General features: G+C 35.0%; 5 protein-coding genes across 7 annotated transcripts; 3 read left to right on the top strand and 2 right to left on the bottom strand.

The window, feature by feature from the left end:
• The first annotated feature begins 951 nt into the window (after positions 1-951).
• On the top strand, positions 952-2196 carry LOC108563029. The gene is made up of 4 exons (XM_017921572.1): positions 952-1278; positions 1341-1400; positions 1451-1759; positions 1816-2196. The coding sequence occupies exons 1-4, from the start codon at positions 1219-1221 to the stop codon at positions 2095-2097; spliced, it is 711 nt and encodes a 236-aa protein (XP_017777061.1). The 5' UTR covers positions 952-1218; the 3' UTR covers positions 2098-2196.
• A 34-nt stretch (positions 2197-2230) lies between these two features.
• On the bottom strand, positions 2231-3085 carry LOC108563030. 2 transcript variants are annotated; one of them, XM_017921574.1, is made up of 2 exons: positions 3014-3085; positions 2231-2562 (listed from the first exon to the last, which is right to left on the bottom strand). In XM_017921574.1, exon 2 carries the CDS (start codon positions 2532-2534, stop codon positions 2295-2297), a length of 240 nt encoding a protein of 79 aa, XP_017777063.1. In that variant the 5' UTR covers positions 2535-2562; positions 3014-3085; the 3' UTR covers positions 2231-2294. The 2 variants fall into 2 exon arrangements, with proteins under 2 accessions (XP_017777063.1, XP_017777064.1); XM_017921575.1 differs by lacking the exon at positions 3014-3085 and adding an exon at positions 2908-2997.
• A 447-nt stretch (positions 3086-3532) lies between these two features.
• Positions 3533-8817, top strand: LOC108563026 (C-1-tetrahydrofolate synthase, cytoplasmic). 2 transcript variants are annotated; one of them, XM_017921569.1, is made up of 10 exons: positions 3533-3673; positions 4151-4349; positions 4405-4541; positions 4600-4834; positions 5132-5243; positions 6355-6580; positions 6638-6811; positions 6878-8315; positions 8370-8522; positions 8573-8817. In XM_017921569.1, the coding sequence occupies exons 1-10, from the start codon at positions 3636-3638 to the stop codon at positions 8660-8662; spliced, it is 2802 nt and encodes a 933-aa protein (XP_017777058.1). In that variant the 5' UTR covers positions 3533-3635; the 3' UTR covers positions 8663-8817. The 2 variants fall into 2 exon arrangements, with proteins under 2 accessions (XP_017777058.1, XP_017777059.1); XM_017921570.1 differs by lacking the exons at positions 3533-3673; positions 4151-4349; positions 4405-4541; positions 4600-4834; positions 5132-5243 and adding an exon at positions 5693-5903.
• On the bottom strand, positions 8812-10331 carry LOC108563028 (probable methyltransferase-like protein 15 homolog). Its single transcript, XM_017921571.1, has 2 exons — positions 10175-10331; positions 8812-10117 (listed from the first exon to the last, which is right to left on the bottom strand). The coding sequence occupies exon 2, from the start codon at positions 9848-9850 to the stop codon at positions 8828-8830; it is 1023 nt and encodes a 340-aa protein (XP_017777060.1). The 5' UTR covers positions 9851-10117; positions 10175-10331; the 3' UTR covers positions 8812-8827.
• A 303-nt stretch (positions 10332-10634) lies between these two features.
• Positions 10635-14024, top strand: LOC108563032 (dihydrolipoyllysine-residue succinyltransferase component of 2-oxoglutarate dehydrogenase complex, mitochondrial). Its single transcript, XM_017921577.1, has 9 exons — positions 10635-10857; positions 11423-11502; positions 11573-11692; positions 12082-12344; positions 12415-12557; positions 12618-12769; positions 12823-13115; positions 13178-13335; positions 13423-14024. The coding sequence occupies exons 1-9, from the start codon at positions 10765-10767 to the stop codon at positions 13555-13557; spliced, it is 1437 nt and encodes a 478-aa protein (XP_017777066.1). The 5' UTR covers positions 10635-10764; the 3' UTR covers positions 13558-14024.
• Positions 14025-15683: the final 1659 nt, after the last annotated feature.

Here is a 15683-nt window from a genome sequence, read left to right as displayed (position 1 = left end):
TTACTGATGGCTCCAAACCAAACTCAGACACGTTTTAATATGCTAGCCAAACAACAATAACAAGGTCTAGATATCTTAAAGTGGAAACCGCAAGATAAAAATACATAAGTAAAAATAAATTTCCTCGTACATGTGGTTGCATAGCTCAACAATTTTTAATTCAAAAACTTAGATAAATTCTAATATTAACATATTAGACAAAAGCTTCTATATTTACGACTGAACTCTGTCTGATTATGAATTAAAAGTTTGAAGAACATTACAATATTTTCAAATTCAAGAGCATATACTAGATACAATTCAATCAAATAAGAAGCACAAATATAGAGTGAAATTGAAATAGAACTACAGATATATTAACAAACAAGAGGCATTCATTAGATGAAAGAAAATTTCAGGACTTGTTTTTACTGAAATTTATGAAGAAAAGTTATTCATGAACGAGTCAAACTATTTTGATCAATAGTGGGAACATTTTCATATAAGAACAAATTCGAATAATAATAATTTCATAATTCTTCGTTTTCCTCCCTCTTGACTAAATTTTGTATTATATTTTGATAATCAATTTATTGATTGGATACAAATCGAAAGTAAGATCTTCGCTTTTCACAATTTAAGGAATAGTATATATATAGATTACTTGGTTGAAGCCAAAAACAACATGCAGTTTTGGTTACTCTTATTGAAGCTACCTGACTTGTAATTGTGAATTGATCAATTTATTACGAAGCAAAGAGATCTGAAGATTTGTCTTCCATTCGACAAAAAAAGATGTGTTTTGTTAGTTTGATTTGTAGTTTCGTAATGGGACTGCCATTCTTTGATGTAAAGTGAATATAGAAATCAATAAAAAAAATAATTGAAAGATAGTTTATTGAATCTTCTAGCATCAATGTGTTTTGGGTTGCTTAAATAATAAACATTTCCAGTAAATGTTTCACATAAATTGTTGCGAAGTGGACTACATTCTAATAGCACGCACTTGCATCCATAGAAAATGTTATATGATTGATTAAAAAATTATAATTAATCATATAAACATTTTAAGAATTTATGTTAATTTATTTGATCTTTTTTTTAAATATTTAAATGTCATTAAGACATCTGTCAATGGTGTTTATAGATTAGAAAAGTGCAGGGAGGAATATCTATGAGGCAATTGTTATTATTAGCATAATATATAGTTTGTGGACGAATTGAGTGATTGCAGATAGAATGGAGGAGCTGTTTGAGAAGTACTGCAATCTTATGAAGCAAAGCACCAAAGGCACTCAGGTGAGATCAATATAAATCAATAAGTGCATTTTTATTATCAACAATAATATGCAATGTTTTAGATTGGTGTATATTCAATAGCTTTCATCAGTTTAGGGATAGCATTGAGGCGGGTCAGGCCTGTATGTGTTTAAAATATTAGCACAAATGTATTCTCATAAAATATTTGTAGTTCAGCAAATTTAAGACTGCAAAGCAAGTACCTAAATTGTTCATAAATAATGGAAGGGAACTGACTGGATTTGTTGAGAGGATTGAACCAGCAGGTCCTCTTCTGATGATCCAACATAAACCATTGATCCAGTTACCTGGAATGAATAAGGTTGCATTGCCTGTGAAAGTTTATGGTGTGAACATAACAGGTCATGGTGTTAGTTGGCTTCAGTCAATTGTGGCTAACAATGAGGTCACTTTCATCCCTATTGAAAAAAACGAGAAATGCGTTTCATGTGAAATCGTTTTCTCTCAACTGAACGAAAAGGTAATTGTTATATAATCAAGCAAATAGTTTACTAAAGTATTAATGTTATGTTTTAGAAACAAATGAAGTACGTCAATGTAGGCGAATCTTTGGTTTCAATCGGTTTCGGAACTGTTCAGCCCTTCGAGGCCGGAAGTAACATAACGAAAATGGTTTATTTGGCGAGATTGAGATCCGCTGAAAAGGTAGCATTGAAGAGGCAGATGGGTTTTAACTATTATGTGAAACCTACGAAAGAGATCCTGATAAAACTGAGCAAAAGGCTCAACGAATTGATTAGAGAAACTGCTAAGAAGCAGCTTGATAAATTGAATGTGCCTAAAATAGCTTTAACGTAAAATGAAGGTGCCAGAGAAACTGCCATTTTTTTTTGTAACAGCTTTACAGTATTTTTTTTTTTGATTGATTAACACGTACTTATTATATACTATTTTGGGGAAATGTTTACTATATTATAAATAAAAAGTCTAGTTTATTATATCATTATTATATTTTAAACATCTCTAGTTTTAGTTTCCCATTAAGGTTGAATTTCTCAGTGGTGTTCAGCTGCCTCCTTCCTACGCTTCTCAGCCCACTGGGCAACATTCTCAGGAGAGTTAGCCAAGTTGCTGATCTTCTTGAAGATTGGAATGCTGACTACAACAGCAATGGCATAGTACTTCCAGATCCACTGGTTGGTGAAGTAGTGTTTCCATGGGAATTGGACGAGCTTGGCTGAGAAGGTGTAGGGAAACTTCATAGGCCTGGCCACAGCTTCTGCTTTGTCTGCCATTGTAATAGATACAAATTGGAATTGATCCCTAAAAAAATATATATAAATGCATATTTCAGACAATTGCCTGTCACAGAAATAGTTATGTCATAGATTCAGTCTTCGAAAAATTCCATGTAATTAACACTTGAACAAAAATGATTCTGTTCTACAAGAGGATTGATCTTGTCACTGAAAGATCTGCAGCTGGTGAGACAATTGAACACTTCAAAGTTTGAGTATTTTAGATAGTGGGCCATACAATGAGCCATAGACAAATTTCCAACACGTAATCCTATTGGAAATTGTTAAATGTGAATTGGAGATAGGTTTATGTAATCACTCTTGTTTGGTTAGGATTTGATAGCTTATTTATTTATCAATTTTCACTTACTGATCTACTTAAGAATAGTCGTTACTTAAGAGAAAAGTTGGGAGCAACTTATTAGAGAATTCGTACGATTTAAATTTTCTTTTAAAATTTGCAAATTTTGACTTACCCTGATGTAATATGATTAGAGAATCGAAGATGGACACTGACTTGCGCTCTACCAACAAGGAACGTGTGAGCAAGATAGAGCGCTCATAATGTATAGTAGGGATAGCAAGCGCCAAATTTGAATAAAAACCACCTTTAGACTAGTTCCTAGTTTAATTAAAAAACAATATTAATAAGAAAACTAAAATTAAACTGTAAATTTTTATTATTTCATTGCATTTATTACATATCCAATTATAATATTGTAAGACTTTTTCAAAAACATTCATGGGACTCCACGTGGATTTTATCAATTAACGGTTTTAGATTTATCTACCTATATACATATAGTTTCTATTTAAATATTTATTATTCTGTGAAAAACGTAGAAAAATCATTCTTGCGAATTTTCTTGTTAGTCGAATATGCAAGATTTGTGTAATTTCAAATGTGAAATCACAGAAGCGATAATCTTTTTTGACCTGAACCGTGTAGATTAATATCCATTGGATTACGGCTGATGGTAAAAACAACAAATTTCCGCAGTTTTTTGGACATTTCGCATTGTACGTTTGGCTAGAGAACAACAGTGGTTTTTCAGCATATTTTCCGCATTATTTTCAGGACTTAAAACAATCACTAGGATGACGGCAAAAGTTCTTTCCGGCACCGACATCGCCAAGTAAGTTCGAATTTATTTTACTTTCATTATAATAATAATAATTCAAAAACCCAATATTTTTATATTATAATTAATTAATTAAAAATTAATGATATTTTAAAATTATTATAATGACTTAAGCAATCAAGAAGTAAATATAACAGTTATCCTTCCTTTGACACTTTTTTTTAAATATTTATTACAATTATGTTTAATGTTTCTTATAATCATTTAAACTGATATCTATTTAATGTTGTTCAACGATGAAAATATTTATAAACTTTGGGTTAATACTGTTATGCAAAGTTTATCTATTGTAATTTGTGGCATAAACATCGTAAATGCATTTAATGAACTAAACGATACTATCTAATTATTATTACCAAACTATATATTATGAATAATATATTTGTAATGATTGTAATTGATTTCTATTATCTGCAATTATTAGTAAATAGTTTAAAAAAGGGTTGATAATGATATTGTATGAAATTTTAGAGAAATGCGAGAGCAATTGGCAAAGGAAGTGTGCTCTCTCAAGAAGATGCTTCCTGGATTCTCTCCTGGTTTAGCTATAGTACAAGTTGGCGGTCGTGAGGATTCAAATGTTTACATCAGGATGAAAATCAAAGCCGCCAAGGAGATTGGAATCGAAGCTCAACATCTACAATTGCCCAACACCACTACCGAAGGCGAAGTAAATTACAATCAGAATATACACACTGCAAGCAATTTAACTTTCTATGTTAAAGCTCCTTAATAAATTGCGCAAACTGAACGAGGATCCAAGCATCCACGGGATCATCGTGCAGATGCCGTTGGACTCCGTGAACAAGATCGATTCTCATCTCATCACCGACTCCGTGACACCCGGAAAAGACGTCGATGGGTTAGCAGGATATTGTTAAATATCAGTATATACATTGTATATTTGTTACTCTGCATAGGTTGAATACGATTAATGAAGGAAAGGTGGCTGTAGGAGATTTCAGCGGGTTCCTTCCGTGCACACCGAATGGATGCATCGAGCTGGCTAAAAGGTCAGGAATTCAATTGTCCGGAGCAGAAGCAGTCGTTTTGGGTAGAAGCAAGATCGTGGGCACTCCGGTATCGGAACTGCTGAAATGGCACAATGCCACCGTCACCGTCTGCCATTCGCGCACCAAAAATATCGCCGAACAGGTATTTAGCAAATATAATTAATTACAGGTAAATGTTATGGAAGAGCGAACGCGGCGTGAAATCTGCCGTGTAAACATAGCATTTATTATTAGGATGATAGCGATGTGTTTATTCGAACTTTTTTTTTCTGCGACCGATAAGTTCGACAGATGTTGAAACAATTGTCAAGGTCCTTCAGATAGAGGTCGAAATTGATAAGATTCTTCAAATTAAACGGGAGAGCGAGAGTACATCCAAGTAGAAAAGGACGTAGTTTTTTAGGGAGATCAAATTAGCTTTAATTGATTCTTGTTGCAGTGTCGCAAAGCAGATCTGCTGGTCGTTGCTATTGGAAAGCCCGAGCTAGTTAAAGGCGACTGGATCAAGCCTGGTGCGGTCGTAATCGACTGCGGCATTAATGCTATTCCAGGTAATTCTTTTTCTATTATATTGTTTAGGTTTTCCAGATAAATTAATTCAATACGACCACAGATTTTCTATTCTAATACTTTTTATGTTTCAAGTTAAGTAGAAAATATTATTGTGCAATTTTAAATATTTATATAAATATTTTTTATTCATGGATTCAATTACACAAAACATCTTTAATTATCAAGTATATTCATTATTTATAACTATTTAAAACTGATATCTTCCGTAAAATGAGAACATTGTTTTAAATTAATAATAGAATTTCAAAACAATTACAAATAATAAAAAAACAGATTCAAGTTACTTAAAAACAAGATATGTAAATCATGTTTCATTAATAACCTAATCTTACTCAACGACAATTTGAAAGTGAAAATTTTGGTTCATTCGAGGTGTGTGTGTGTACTGTAAGTTGATTATTATCATCAGATCGACGTTACACGTCTTCATTATCTTGTACCAGTTAAAATGGCGTCGGGACTGTGCATGGTCTGCGAATTAGAAGTGGATCAGGAAACCATAGTTAATTGTTATGGATCGTGTTTACGACAGGTTCACGCAAAGTGCTCAAATCTGAGCGTTATAGAACTGGATCTACTGAAAAACAATTCGCAATTGCTGTGGATCTGTTCACAGTGCAGATGTGTCCTCCACGAAGGTCATTATTATAAATAAATATATATATTATGGGATACTATATGATTTAAACATTTGTATTTTAATTTAGTTTAAACTTAGTACCAAATTGTGATTATGCACGTTAGACGTAGAAGATTGACTTTTTTAAACAACATATAATGAATTCAATAACATCAACACAAATCAGTCATTGTGCCAATATTTGTATGGATAAACATTTAAATCGCCAAAGAATTTCAATCTAAATATAATTTGTTTCAAATAAGTTTCAAATTTATAAGTAGTTTTTATAGGTAAAATATCAACGCAAATAATAAATAAAAATATATGTAGTTCTTTTTTTAATGTCTGAGTTTCAGTTAAATTTTGTTAAACATTTAAGAAACACGTGCATGAATTAGTTATACAAATGTAATGTATTACAATATTTTTGATAACAAAATGTTATTTTTGGGATTTATAATTTCCAGATTCAACGAAAAAGTCTGGACAAAGGTTGGTTGGAGATGTGGATTTCGCCGAAGCTAGCAAAAAGGCATCTTACATAACTCCAGTGCCCGGTGGCGTTGGACCAATGACTGTTGCTATGCTGATGAAGAACACGGTCCTAGGAGCCGAAAGGGCCGCAAAGCAGCTCTTGGAGACTGCATGGACCATCCGACCTTTGCCATTGAAGTTGGAAAGACCCGTTCCAAAGTAAATTCATATTATTTCTAATTTAATCAAATCAAATAAAATTTCTAATATTACTAGCGATATCACCATTGCTCGAGCCCAGGAACCTAAAGATATCAGCCAGTTAGCCCAAGAGATTGGTTTGTCCAAGAGCGAAGTTTCGCAATACGGTAGCAAGAAGGCAAAAATTTCGTTGTCCGTTCTGAAACGGCTTCAACACCAAAAAGATGGCAAATATGTTGTAGTTGCTGGGTTTGTGATTTCATTTATTCCTATATTGTTTCAGTAAAGTAATTTGTATTGTTTTGATAATTTTAGAATTACACCTACACCATTGGGAGAAGGAAAAAGCACAACGACAATTGGACTGGTTCAAGCGTTGTGCGCGCACAAGAACAGGAATACTTTTGCTTGTTTGAGACAACCATCTCAAGGGCCTACGTTCGGGATTAAGGGTGGTGCAGCGGGTGGTGGTTATTCTCAAGTCATTCCAATGGACGAGTTTAATTTGCACTTGACCGGCGATATCCATGCAGTGACTGCAGCCAATAACTTGGTAGCAGCTCAATTGGATACTAGAATCTTCCACGAAGCTACTCAAAGCGATGATGCGCTGTTCAAGCGTTTGGTGCCGGCTGTGAAAGGTATCAAGAAATTCTCGAAGATCCAGTTAAGACGTTTAGAGCGTTTAGGTATTCATAAAACGGATCCAGATTCTTTAACGCCAGAAGAATGCACGAAGTTTGCTAGATTGAACATTGATCCTACCAACGTCGTATGGACTAGGGTGATGGATTTGAACGATAGGTATTTGAGGAAGATAACAATTGGACAATCGCCTACAGAGAAAGGTTTGACTCGGGAGACGTGCTTTACAATTTCCGTAGCTTCTGAGATCATGGCTGTACTAGCTCTGGCCACAGATTTAGCTGATTTCAAGGATAGACTCAGCAAAATGGTCGTGGCTTTCGATAAGTTAGGAAACCCGGTGACTACTGATGACTTGGGTGTAACTGGAGCATTGATGGTCTTGCTCAAGGATTCTGTCCAGCCTACGTTGATGCAAACACTCGAAGGCACTCCGGTTCTTGTACATGCCGGACCCTTCGCTAATATCGCGCACGGTTGCTCATCGATTCTTGCTGACAAAGTAGCTTTAAAATTGACTGGAGAAAATGGTTTCGTTATAACGGAAGCCGGCTTCGGCTCTGATATTGGAATGGAGAAATTCTTCGATATTAAGTGCAGAGCATCAGGAAATCGTCCAAATTGCGTTGTATTAGTTACAACGATAAGAGCTCTTAAAATGCACGGCGGTGGCCCACCAGTCTCTCCAGGAACACCTCTAACAGTAGAGTACGTCAAAGAAAACCTTGAGCTCGTGAAGAACGGCCTTCCAAACCTTATCAAACACATTGAAAACGGTCGTATATTCGGTATGCCAGTTGTTGTAGCTATAAACACCTTCGCTACAGACACAGAAGCTGAGATCAACATGATCAAGGAGGCTTCTCTAGCAAACGGCGCTTTCGATGCTGTATGTTGTACCCATTGGGCCGATGGAGGACCTGGTGCCCTCGACTTGGCAGATGCTGTGATCAAGGCGTGCGAACAAGAAAATAACTTCAAATTGTTATATAATCTGGATTTGACCATTGAACAAAAAATCTTGAAAATCGCTCAAGAGATGTACGGAGCATCTACCGTCGAATACGATCCTGCAGTACAAGAAAAAATCAACGAATATACCAAACAAGTAATAATAAATACTAATAATACAATAGTTTCTAATTTTTGTGCATATTTTTAGGGTTTCGGTAATTTGCCAATTTGCATGGCCAAGACGCCACTTTCTTTGACCGGAGATCCTAACATCAAAGGTGCACCCACTGGTTTCAATTTGAAGATCAACGATGTGTCGATCTCTTCAGGAGCCGGATTCATAGTTCCTATTGTTGGCCAAGTAAGACCACTTACAAGAAAAAATACAAATATTTTATCGGAAAATTTTAGATTTCAAAAATGCCCGGTTTACCGACAAGGCCAGCCATTTACGACATCGATCTTAACATAGAAACGGAAGAAATAGAAGGACTATTCTAAATTCAATATTTCCTTTATTGATTATTTAAATTGACTGTTTAATTATACAAAAGAAACCCCCTTTTTATTCCTGGTATCACTTTTATTCATGCTAAATATGGTTATTATTAAAGTTTGTATATATGGGCAAAATAATAAAAAAAACAATATAATTACTAGTATTGTTTATTTAATTCTAACAGCTGCTCTCAATTTCGCCGATCTACTTCTAGGATTCTCTTCGACCTCGTCAAACTTAGGAACTAAAACATGTTTGTGGAGCGCCTTCCAATTAGATTCCATTGCCTCTTGGACAATAGTTTTTTCAATGTTCAATGTGTAACTGCTATATTTCAACGGCAGAGGATTCACTGTATTTGCAATAACATTACCAAGCATATGTCTCTTCACTATAGTATCTTCTAGAGAGTGAAAAGTTATTGCAACGAGACGACCACCTATCTTGAGATATTTCTGTGCCAAAATTATACCATAATTGATTTCGTTCAATTCGTTATTAACGAATATTCTTAAAGCCTGAAACGTTTTGGTTGCGTGGTGAGAATGCCTCATTAGTTTATCCAATTGCACGCAGTCATCTCCATAGACTGAGTCCACGAGATCAGCTAATTCCTCAGTGGTATTCAACTTCTTAAACAAATACCTAGCTTCAACTATAGCTCTTGCAATCTTCCTCGCCTGCTTCTCCTCCCCGTAGTATTTAATAATCTTATATATATCTTCCTCAGTCGCTGTAGCCAAAACGTCCGAAGCTTTTGGCATATCTGGAAATCTGTCTCCATCCATCCTCATATCCAAAGGTCCATTCTTGGAAATCGCAAAACCTCTTTCGCCGACATCAAATTGCATCGAAGAACAACCAAAATCAAAGAGAATACCATCTAGAGAATTTTGCCCAATGCCTTCGTTCTTCAATAATTTTGGCAATTCTGAAAATCTTCCCAATAACGGAGTAACACGATCTGGAAATTCACTCGCTAATTCTTTGGCGTAATTGTGAGCAACTGGATCCCTATCTAAAGCTAATAATCTAACATTTGATGTTTGCAGTAATTGCCTGCTATGACCACCAGCCCCAAATGTCATATCCAAGATAAGTTTGGAGTCTTTTGGCTTCAAAAATTGGCATACCTCATCCAACATGACTGGTATGTGGGGCTTGGTGGAAAATGCTCTAACTAAATTCATTTTTTCCTATTGAAAATCCTCTTATAGATAGGTTGATCTTCAAATTCTAGGAGCTCTAGAAATTCGTTCGATAAAGCTAAATTACACTGCTCTGCTGTTAGACCTGTTGCAGATGAATTTAGCAATCTAGGATACTTATTTTTGTGGTCGTTGTTTACAATCTTTTGGAGGGAAAAATATTGTCTGTCCCAGTATTGGGGATTCTCTTTGAGCTTGCCTGCCTGGTGTGCTTTCTGGATGGAATCCCTGAGATGCTGGCCCAAATCCCTGAAATGAAACAATATATTAAATAAATTATTAATGAAATATTTTCAGTGAGTGTACCTTCCAGCTTTATTATGATCCAAAGGCCAACGTTCTAAGACCTGCAAAATTCTTTTATAATTCCCAGCCATTATAACTGCCACAATAAGTTAGGTTATGTTTTTGTGATTAGTTTATATACTGTTATATAATCAGTAGATTGATTTCTGTTTTATTTATTACTTAGAGGATAATATTATAATATCCATAAATAATTGTTATAATGTATTAAATTGTATCCCACAAAAAGTATTATTTTGATTTTTGTGCTTAGTGGGTTGCATAATTTCTAGATCTATGAAATTGAAAAGCTATTAATGTTTCGCATTTTGTTTTAAAATGAATGATAGCAGAACCGCATATGAAAGTTATTATCAATTTACAGATTTTAAGACCATGATAAAGTTATCGATTTGAATGTAGGGAACTTCGTTTTTGTTCAAATATGTAATATATGCTGGGTCTATATTGGCAGCATTGAACGTCATCCGCAAATTTCTGGCAGGCAGCGCATGACACGGTCAGAACGAAATCCGTTCGCATAATTTTCCTTTTTATCTGGTAATTCTTGTGGTCTTTGGTGCGTGTGGGGGTTTCGAACGTGAAAGGGAATGGCAGGGATTATAGCTTTTGCTGCCAGAAGGTCGGGCCAACAACCCGTCCTTAGGGCGCTGACGAACTGTCTGGAAAGGAATCTGGTTGAGGTGAGTTCTAATTGGAATCGAACTTCCGTGTCCCCATGAACAAGATCCACGTCCCAAATCTAAACCATTCCCTTATTTTCTTTAAATAGATCCAAAATTATGTAACGGTGGCCAGGCTCTGCTTCGATCGCACGACGGTTCTATCCAATACCGCGCGAAATTGCGCCAGTCCGTTATGTAATTCCACCCATTACGAATTCAATTGTTTCGGAATGATTTATCATTTGTTTCAAGGTAGAAACGAATGTTTCGATCCCATTCCAAAATGACTTAATTCATAATGATAATTAAGTAAATAGCTTACTCCCACTAACCTCAAATAGTCTAATTAAGTTATGCAATATTTAAGGATTGCTTACATAAAATAAGAAGTAAAATTTTAAAATTGTTTCTCCATTACAATATTTGAAAGTAACTTTTCCAATGTAATAGTTCTATATATCAACAATTGCATCATTGGTGAAAGTACCATATAAATGATGTCAATGTTGACAATATTTTATTCATTTCTTATATGCAAACTAATAATAATTGAATTAACAATAATTTTACTTTCATTTTTTAGGGCAACCAAAGGTCATATCATCAAGCTGCCAGAGTATTGTATAAAGCCTGTTTAAGGGCCAATAACACTGTTTTACCAAGGTAATGAACAATAAGCGTTAATTATCTCAAATTATATTAATTATGTAATATTTCATTATTTATTTGTTAGGCCTAAGAATGCGCTTTACGCGCAAGAGCTCAGGTATTTCAGGTCCAGCGCTGCTCTGCTTCAATCACAGGACATCGTCGTTCCACCTTTCCCAGACTCGATCTCTGAAGGAGATGTTAGGTAAAGATATTTTTTTTATGGAAATGGCGCATTATAATCTTATCAATGACTTTGATACTGTCCTCAATGATTTCGGAATTTTTCTACTGATAATATGATCGGCCGAGAAAAATTGCATAATGTGTTTATTTCATAGAATCGTATAAATAGAATTTCGCATTGTGTAAAAGTTCATGATACGAAAGTTTTTCAATATTATGTATTCACTGAAATAAACACAGATTACAGCAATCTGCTTGAAATGTAGTAAGATTGGGCCTTGTTGATACATTCACAATGATTATCAGAAGATGTAACAGCAATTATATTACAACGATAAACAATACTAATTAATGTATTTAGTATATTTATAAATTTAAATTTCATAAATTGTTATTGTTTATACTTAGGCTAGAGAAGAAAGTTGGAGATGTCGTTTCAGTAGATGAAGTTGTCCTTGAGGTTGAAACCGATAAGACTTCCGTTCCGGTGCCGTCGCCGGCTGGAGGTGTTATTGAGGAGTTTTACGTTGCCGAAGGAGCCACCGTCAAGGCTGGTCAGAAACTTTTCAAGTTGAAGATCACTGGAGATGCTCCACCGCCGAAGAAGGATTCACCAAAACCTGCACAGGAGTCCGCTCCTACACCACCACCTGCACCAAAACCAACTCCATGTATGTATTAAATATACTTCAGTCAAAGAGATATTTCTAATAATATCCAATTGTTATTGATTACTTTCAGCTGCAGCTCCACCACCACCACCAAAGGCGGCTGCCCCATCTGCAGGCGCTCCACCACCGCCACCACCACCAAGGGCTCCAACCAGCACCATCCCAGTGGCTGCCATCAGGCATGCTCAAGCAATTGAAGCCGCAACGGTCAAGGTATATAGTACACTGTTACACTTAAGAATTAAAATTTAAATTGGAGTGATATCGATTCAGGTACCACCAGCGGATCCAACCAAGGAGATTACTGGAACGAGGACCGAGCAACGGGTGAAAATGAACAGGATGAGGTTGAAGATCGCCGAACGTTTGAAGCAAGCCCAGAACGTTAACGCCATGCTGACCACCTTCAACGAAATCGACATGAGGTAAGTAACTAATTTTCTGAAAGGTGTTCAGATTCTAATTTTTATATTTGCAGTTACATGATGGAATTCAGGAAGGCCAATTTGGATGCCTTCCAGAAGAAATATGGATTGAAGTTAGGCTTCATGTCTGCATTCGCCAAGGCGTCCGCCTACGCGCTGCAGGATCAGCCCGTTGTGAACGCCGTCATCGAGGGACAGGAAATCGTCTACAGGGACTACGTAGACATTTCCGTCGCTGTTGCCACACCTAAGGGTCTTGTTGTTCCGGTCATCAGGAACGTGGAGTCGATGAACTATGCCAACATTGAACTGGCCATCGCCGCCATGGGCGAAAAAGCCAAAGCAGGTAAATTTATTTTTCCGTTAACCATAATCCACGATGTGATGAAACTAATTTTATAAATTTAGGTAAACTGGCCGTCGAAGATATGGATGGTGGTACCTTTACCATTAGCAACGGTGGCGTCTTCGGTTCTCTGTTGGGTACACCCATCATTAACCCACCGCAGTCATCGATTTTGGGTATGCACGGCATCTTCGAAAGGCCGGTAGCCATCAAGGGACAGGTAAAATTTGTTGACCGATTTTCATTCACGATAACTATCGTTCATCATCTTGAAGATTACAAATCTTATTAATTTTGCTTTTTGCAGGTTGTGATTCGTCCAATGATGTACGTCGCCCTCACCTACGATCACAGGCTGATTGATGGTCGTGAGGCTGTGATGTTCTTGCGCAAGATTAAGGCTGCGGTCGAAGACCCTCGCGTAATCCTCGCCGGTTTGTAAATCGGAGACGGAGAAGAAACACTTAAAAGCCCAACCCTTAGATTATTATGTGTACAGTAATTGATTATGATGATGAAGACGGTTTTCCTTCCTGCACAAACCATGTCACCAACAGCGATTCACCTCCGCGTCCGCCCCTTCGTCTGCCGCAAACTCAGGATTTGGGGGTGCCCGGAGCGAGGATAAGGCATGGAAACGTTTCGCAAGGATTCGCTCTACACTATATATATGTATATGTATACTGTAAACTATTTTATTTATTTTGTTTTAATGACTTAAAAATACTTAATTTTAATCTGGATGTACATTGATTGATTTTCGACCTGCTGAGGGTTTTATTTATATACAGTAAAACAAAATCGAGTCACAGGGTTTATCTTTGCGAATTATTTCAGAAAACACGAACATCGGGGAGGGAAATATAATTGTATGAATGAATAAAACAACAAAAAAAAAAAAGAAACGAAGTAGACGTTCAGTCATTGCACCATTATTTATATTATTGATAGGTTAATAATATAAATATCGATATTTATCATTGAGTTTCATTATTGTAAATTTATTATTTATAAATATATTCGTTGTGAGAAATGGGTCATAAAACAATTTCAAGAAAAAAAAAGCTATTAAAAAAAAAGAGTATTTCCATTTATTTACTTACTGTTAATTTTACAAATTTGTCACATTAGATATACTATATTTCAAATATTTTTGAAAATACTGCAATCGTATTTACCAATCCTATGTATGAATTATAATATATGTGCGTTCATTTGAATATCGGTACAAAATAATGATGGAAAATTAAGCACATTTTGAATAAATTGTTAATGGTCTGGTTAATTACATATAAACTAATACTGAATACTCAAATAAAGTAATTAATCTTAATATGGTATATTTTTTAAGTACTACTAAACAATTAACTTTACCAATCGGATTTTCTAGTTCTACTTTGATTGGAATCATTGAACATTATTATATATTTGGCAGGTAAAACAAGTAAAACCTCTACTGTTACGAATACTTATTAATAATTATTTGAAACATATATTTTAATTCCAATTTAGTTGTTATTAACATAATTTTATCTCATAAAATAACTTCATAAAACAAAATACATTAAAAAAAAAAATTAATTATCTATTTTCTTAAGTGTATTTCAAAAATCTATTTGATATAGATAGCCAGAAATATAGGCTGTATTAATCAAATGAAAGATTTTCATAAAACACGTGTAATGTATCGCGTTTTGAACATCGTTTGGATTAAAATATATATTATATGATGAACTTGGTGAGGAGACACGATTGCTATTTCATTAAGATTTTGGCAGGATCGTTTTTGGTGTTGGGATGAGAGAGCGAGTACGCAAAGTAAACCCTCCGGAAAATTAATCTTCTCGATTGCAACGTCCTCACAGCTGAAAGCGTATTATTTGTCTTAATTACAAGGGGATGATTTATATTTGTGCGCCCAACACTTACACACACACACATACAAAATGGACAGTATATATTAATATCGCCATGGTACCCGAAAGTTACGTAAAGTTGTTACATTATCGAATCTCGAGTTTATTATTCGCTTTTCGCGTAGACCAAATGGTGTCGAGTGATGGATGCGTTTGCTTTAACAATCCAATCCAATATCGTTTATCAAAAGACGGAGACAATTTACTGTTAAACTCATTGACTTATTAACAAAAATATTTCAAACAATAACAAATATTTTTGTATTTATTTATTTACAACAAAATGTGAGAAAATGATGTTGATTTCCTGTTTTTCAAGTTATACAAATTGCAATTATCATGATAAACGAACTAAATTAATCAAGTTCAAATTTTAAAACAACTTTAATTCACTTATTTTCAAATGAAATCTAAAGCATAATAAATGCTTGTGTGCTTTGGAAGTTTAACTATAGGTTCAAGTGTGCCATGAGACAAACAAGTGCGATACAAATAATGTAATACGTGTTCAAAAATCCGTTGTTTGTGAAATGAAATCTTTATTTTTCTCATTACTAGTAAACAAATCTTAAACTTTAAGTATATCAAGAATGAGTATTACTTTAAAGAATTGAATTCTGATATAAATTGTAGCATTCATTATACTTTCATC

This window comes from Nicrophorus vespilloides, unplaced genomic scaffold (assembly GCF_001412225.1).
Source record: "Nicrophorus vespilloides isolate i.1.1-1 unplaced genomic scaffold, Nicve_v1.0, whole genome shotgun sequence".
NCBI classification, from domain to species: Eukaryota; Metazoa; Arthropoda; class Insecta; order Coleoptera; family Silphidae; genus Nicrophorus; species Nicrophorus vespilloides.
This window is presented reverse-complemented; position numbering and strand designations above follow the sequence as displayed.

What these genes read in the sequence shown, in the direction of transcription:
- LOC108563029 (XM_017921572.1), top strand. Translation starts at nt 1,219, where the DNA reads ATGGAGGAGCTGTTTGAGAAGTACTGCAATCTTATGAAGCAAAGCACC. An exon ending in CATTGAGGCGGGTCAGGCCT is followed by an intron (nt 1,401 to 1,450) that starts GTATGTGTTTAA and finishes AAATATTTGTAG; the next exon opens with TTCAGCAAATTTAAGACTGC. An exon ending in TCTCTCAACTGAACGAAAAG is followed by an intron (nt 1,760 to 1,815) that starts GTAATTGTTATA and finishes GTTATGTTTTAG; the next exon opens with AAACAAATGAAGTACGTCAA.
- LOC108563030 (XM_017921574.1), bottom strand. Translation starts at nt 2,534, where the DNA reads ATGGCAGACAAAGCAGAAGCTGTGGCCAGGCCTATGAAGTTTCCCTAC.
- LOC108563026 (XM_017921569.1), top strand. Translation starts at nt 3,636, where the DNA reads ATGACGGCAAAAGTTCTTTCCGGCACCGACATCGCCAA. An exon ending in TCCGGCACCGACATCGCCAA is followed by an intron (nt 3,674 to 4,150) that starts GTAAGTTCGAAT and finishes ATGAAATTTTAG; the next exon opens with AGAAATGCGAGAGCAATTGG. An exon ending in TTGGAAAGACCCGTTCCAAA is followed by an intron (nt 6,581 to 6,637) that starts GTAAATTCATAT and finishes TAATATTACTAG; the next exon opens with CGATATCACCATTGCTCGAG.
- LOC108563028 (XM_017921571.1), bottom strand. Translation starts at nt 9,850, where the DNA reads ATGAATTTAGTTAGAGCATTTTCCACCAAGCCCCACATACCAGTCATG.
- LOC108563032 (XM_017921577.1), top strand. Translation starts at nt 10,765, where the DNA reads ATGGCAGGGATTATAGCTTTTGCTGCCAGAAGGTCGGGCCAACAACCC. An exon ending in AATAACACTGTTTTACCAAG is followed by an intron (nt 11,503 to 11,572) that starts GTAATGAACAAT and finishes TTTATTTGTTAG; the next exon opens with GCCTAAGAATGCGCTTTACG. An exon ending in GGGCGAAAAAGCCAAAGCAG is followed by an intron (nt 13,116 to 13,177) that starts GTAAATTTATTT and finishes TTATAAATTTAG; the next exon opens with GTAAACTGGCCGTCGAAGAT.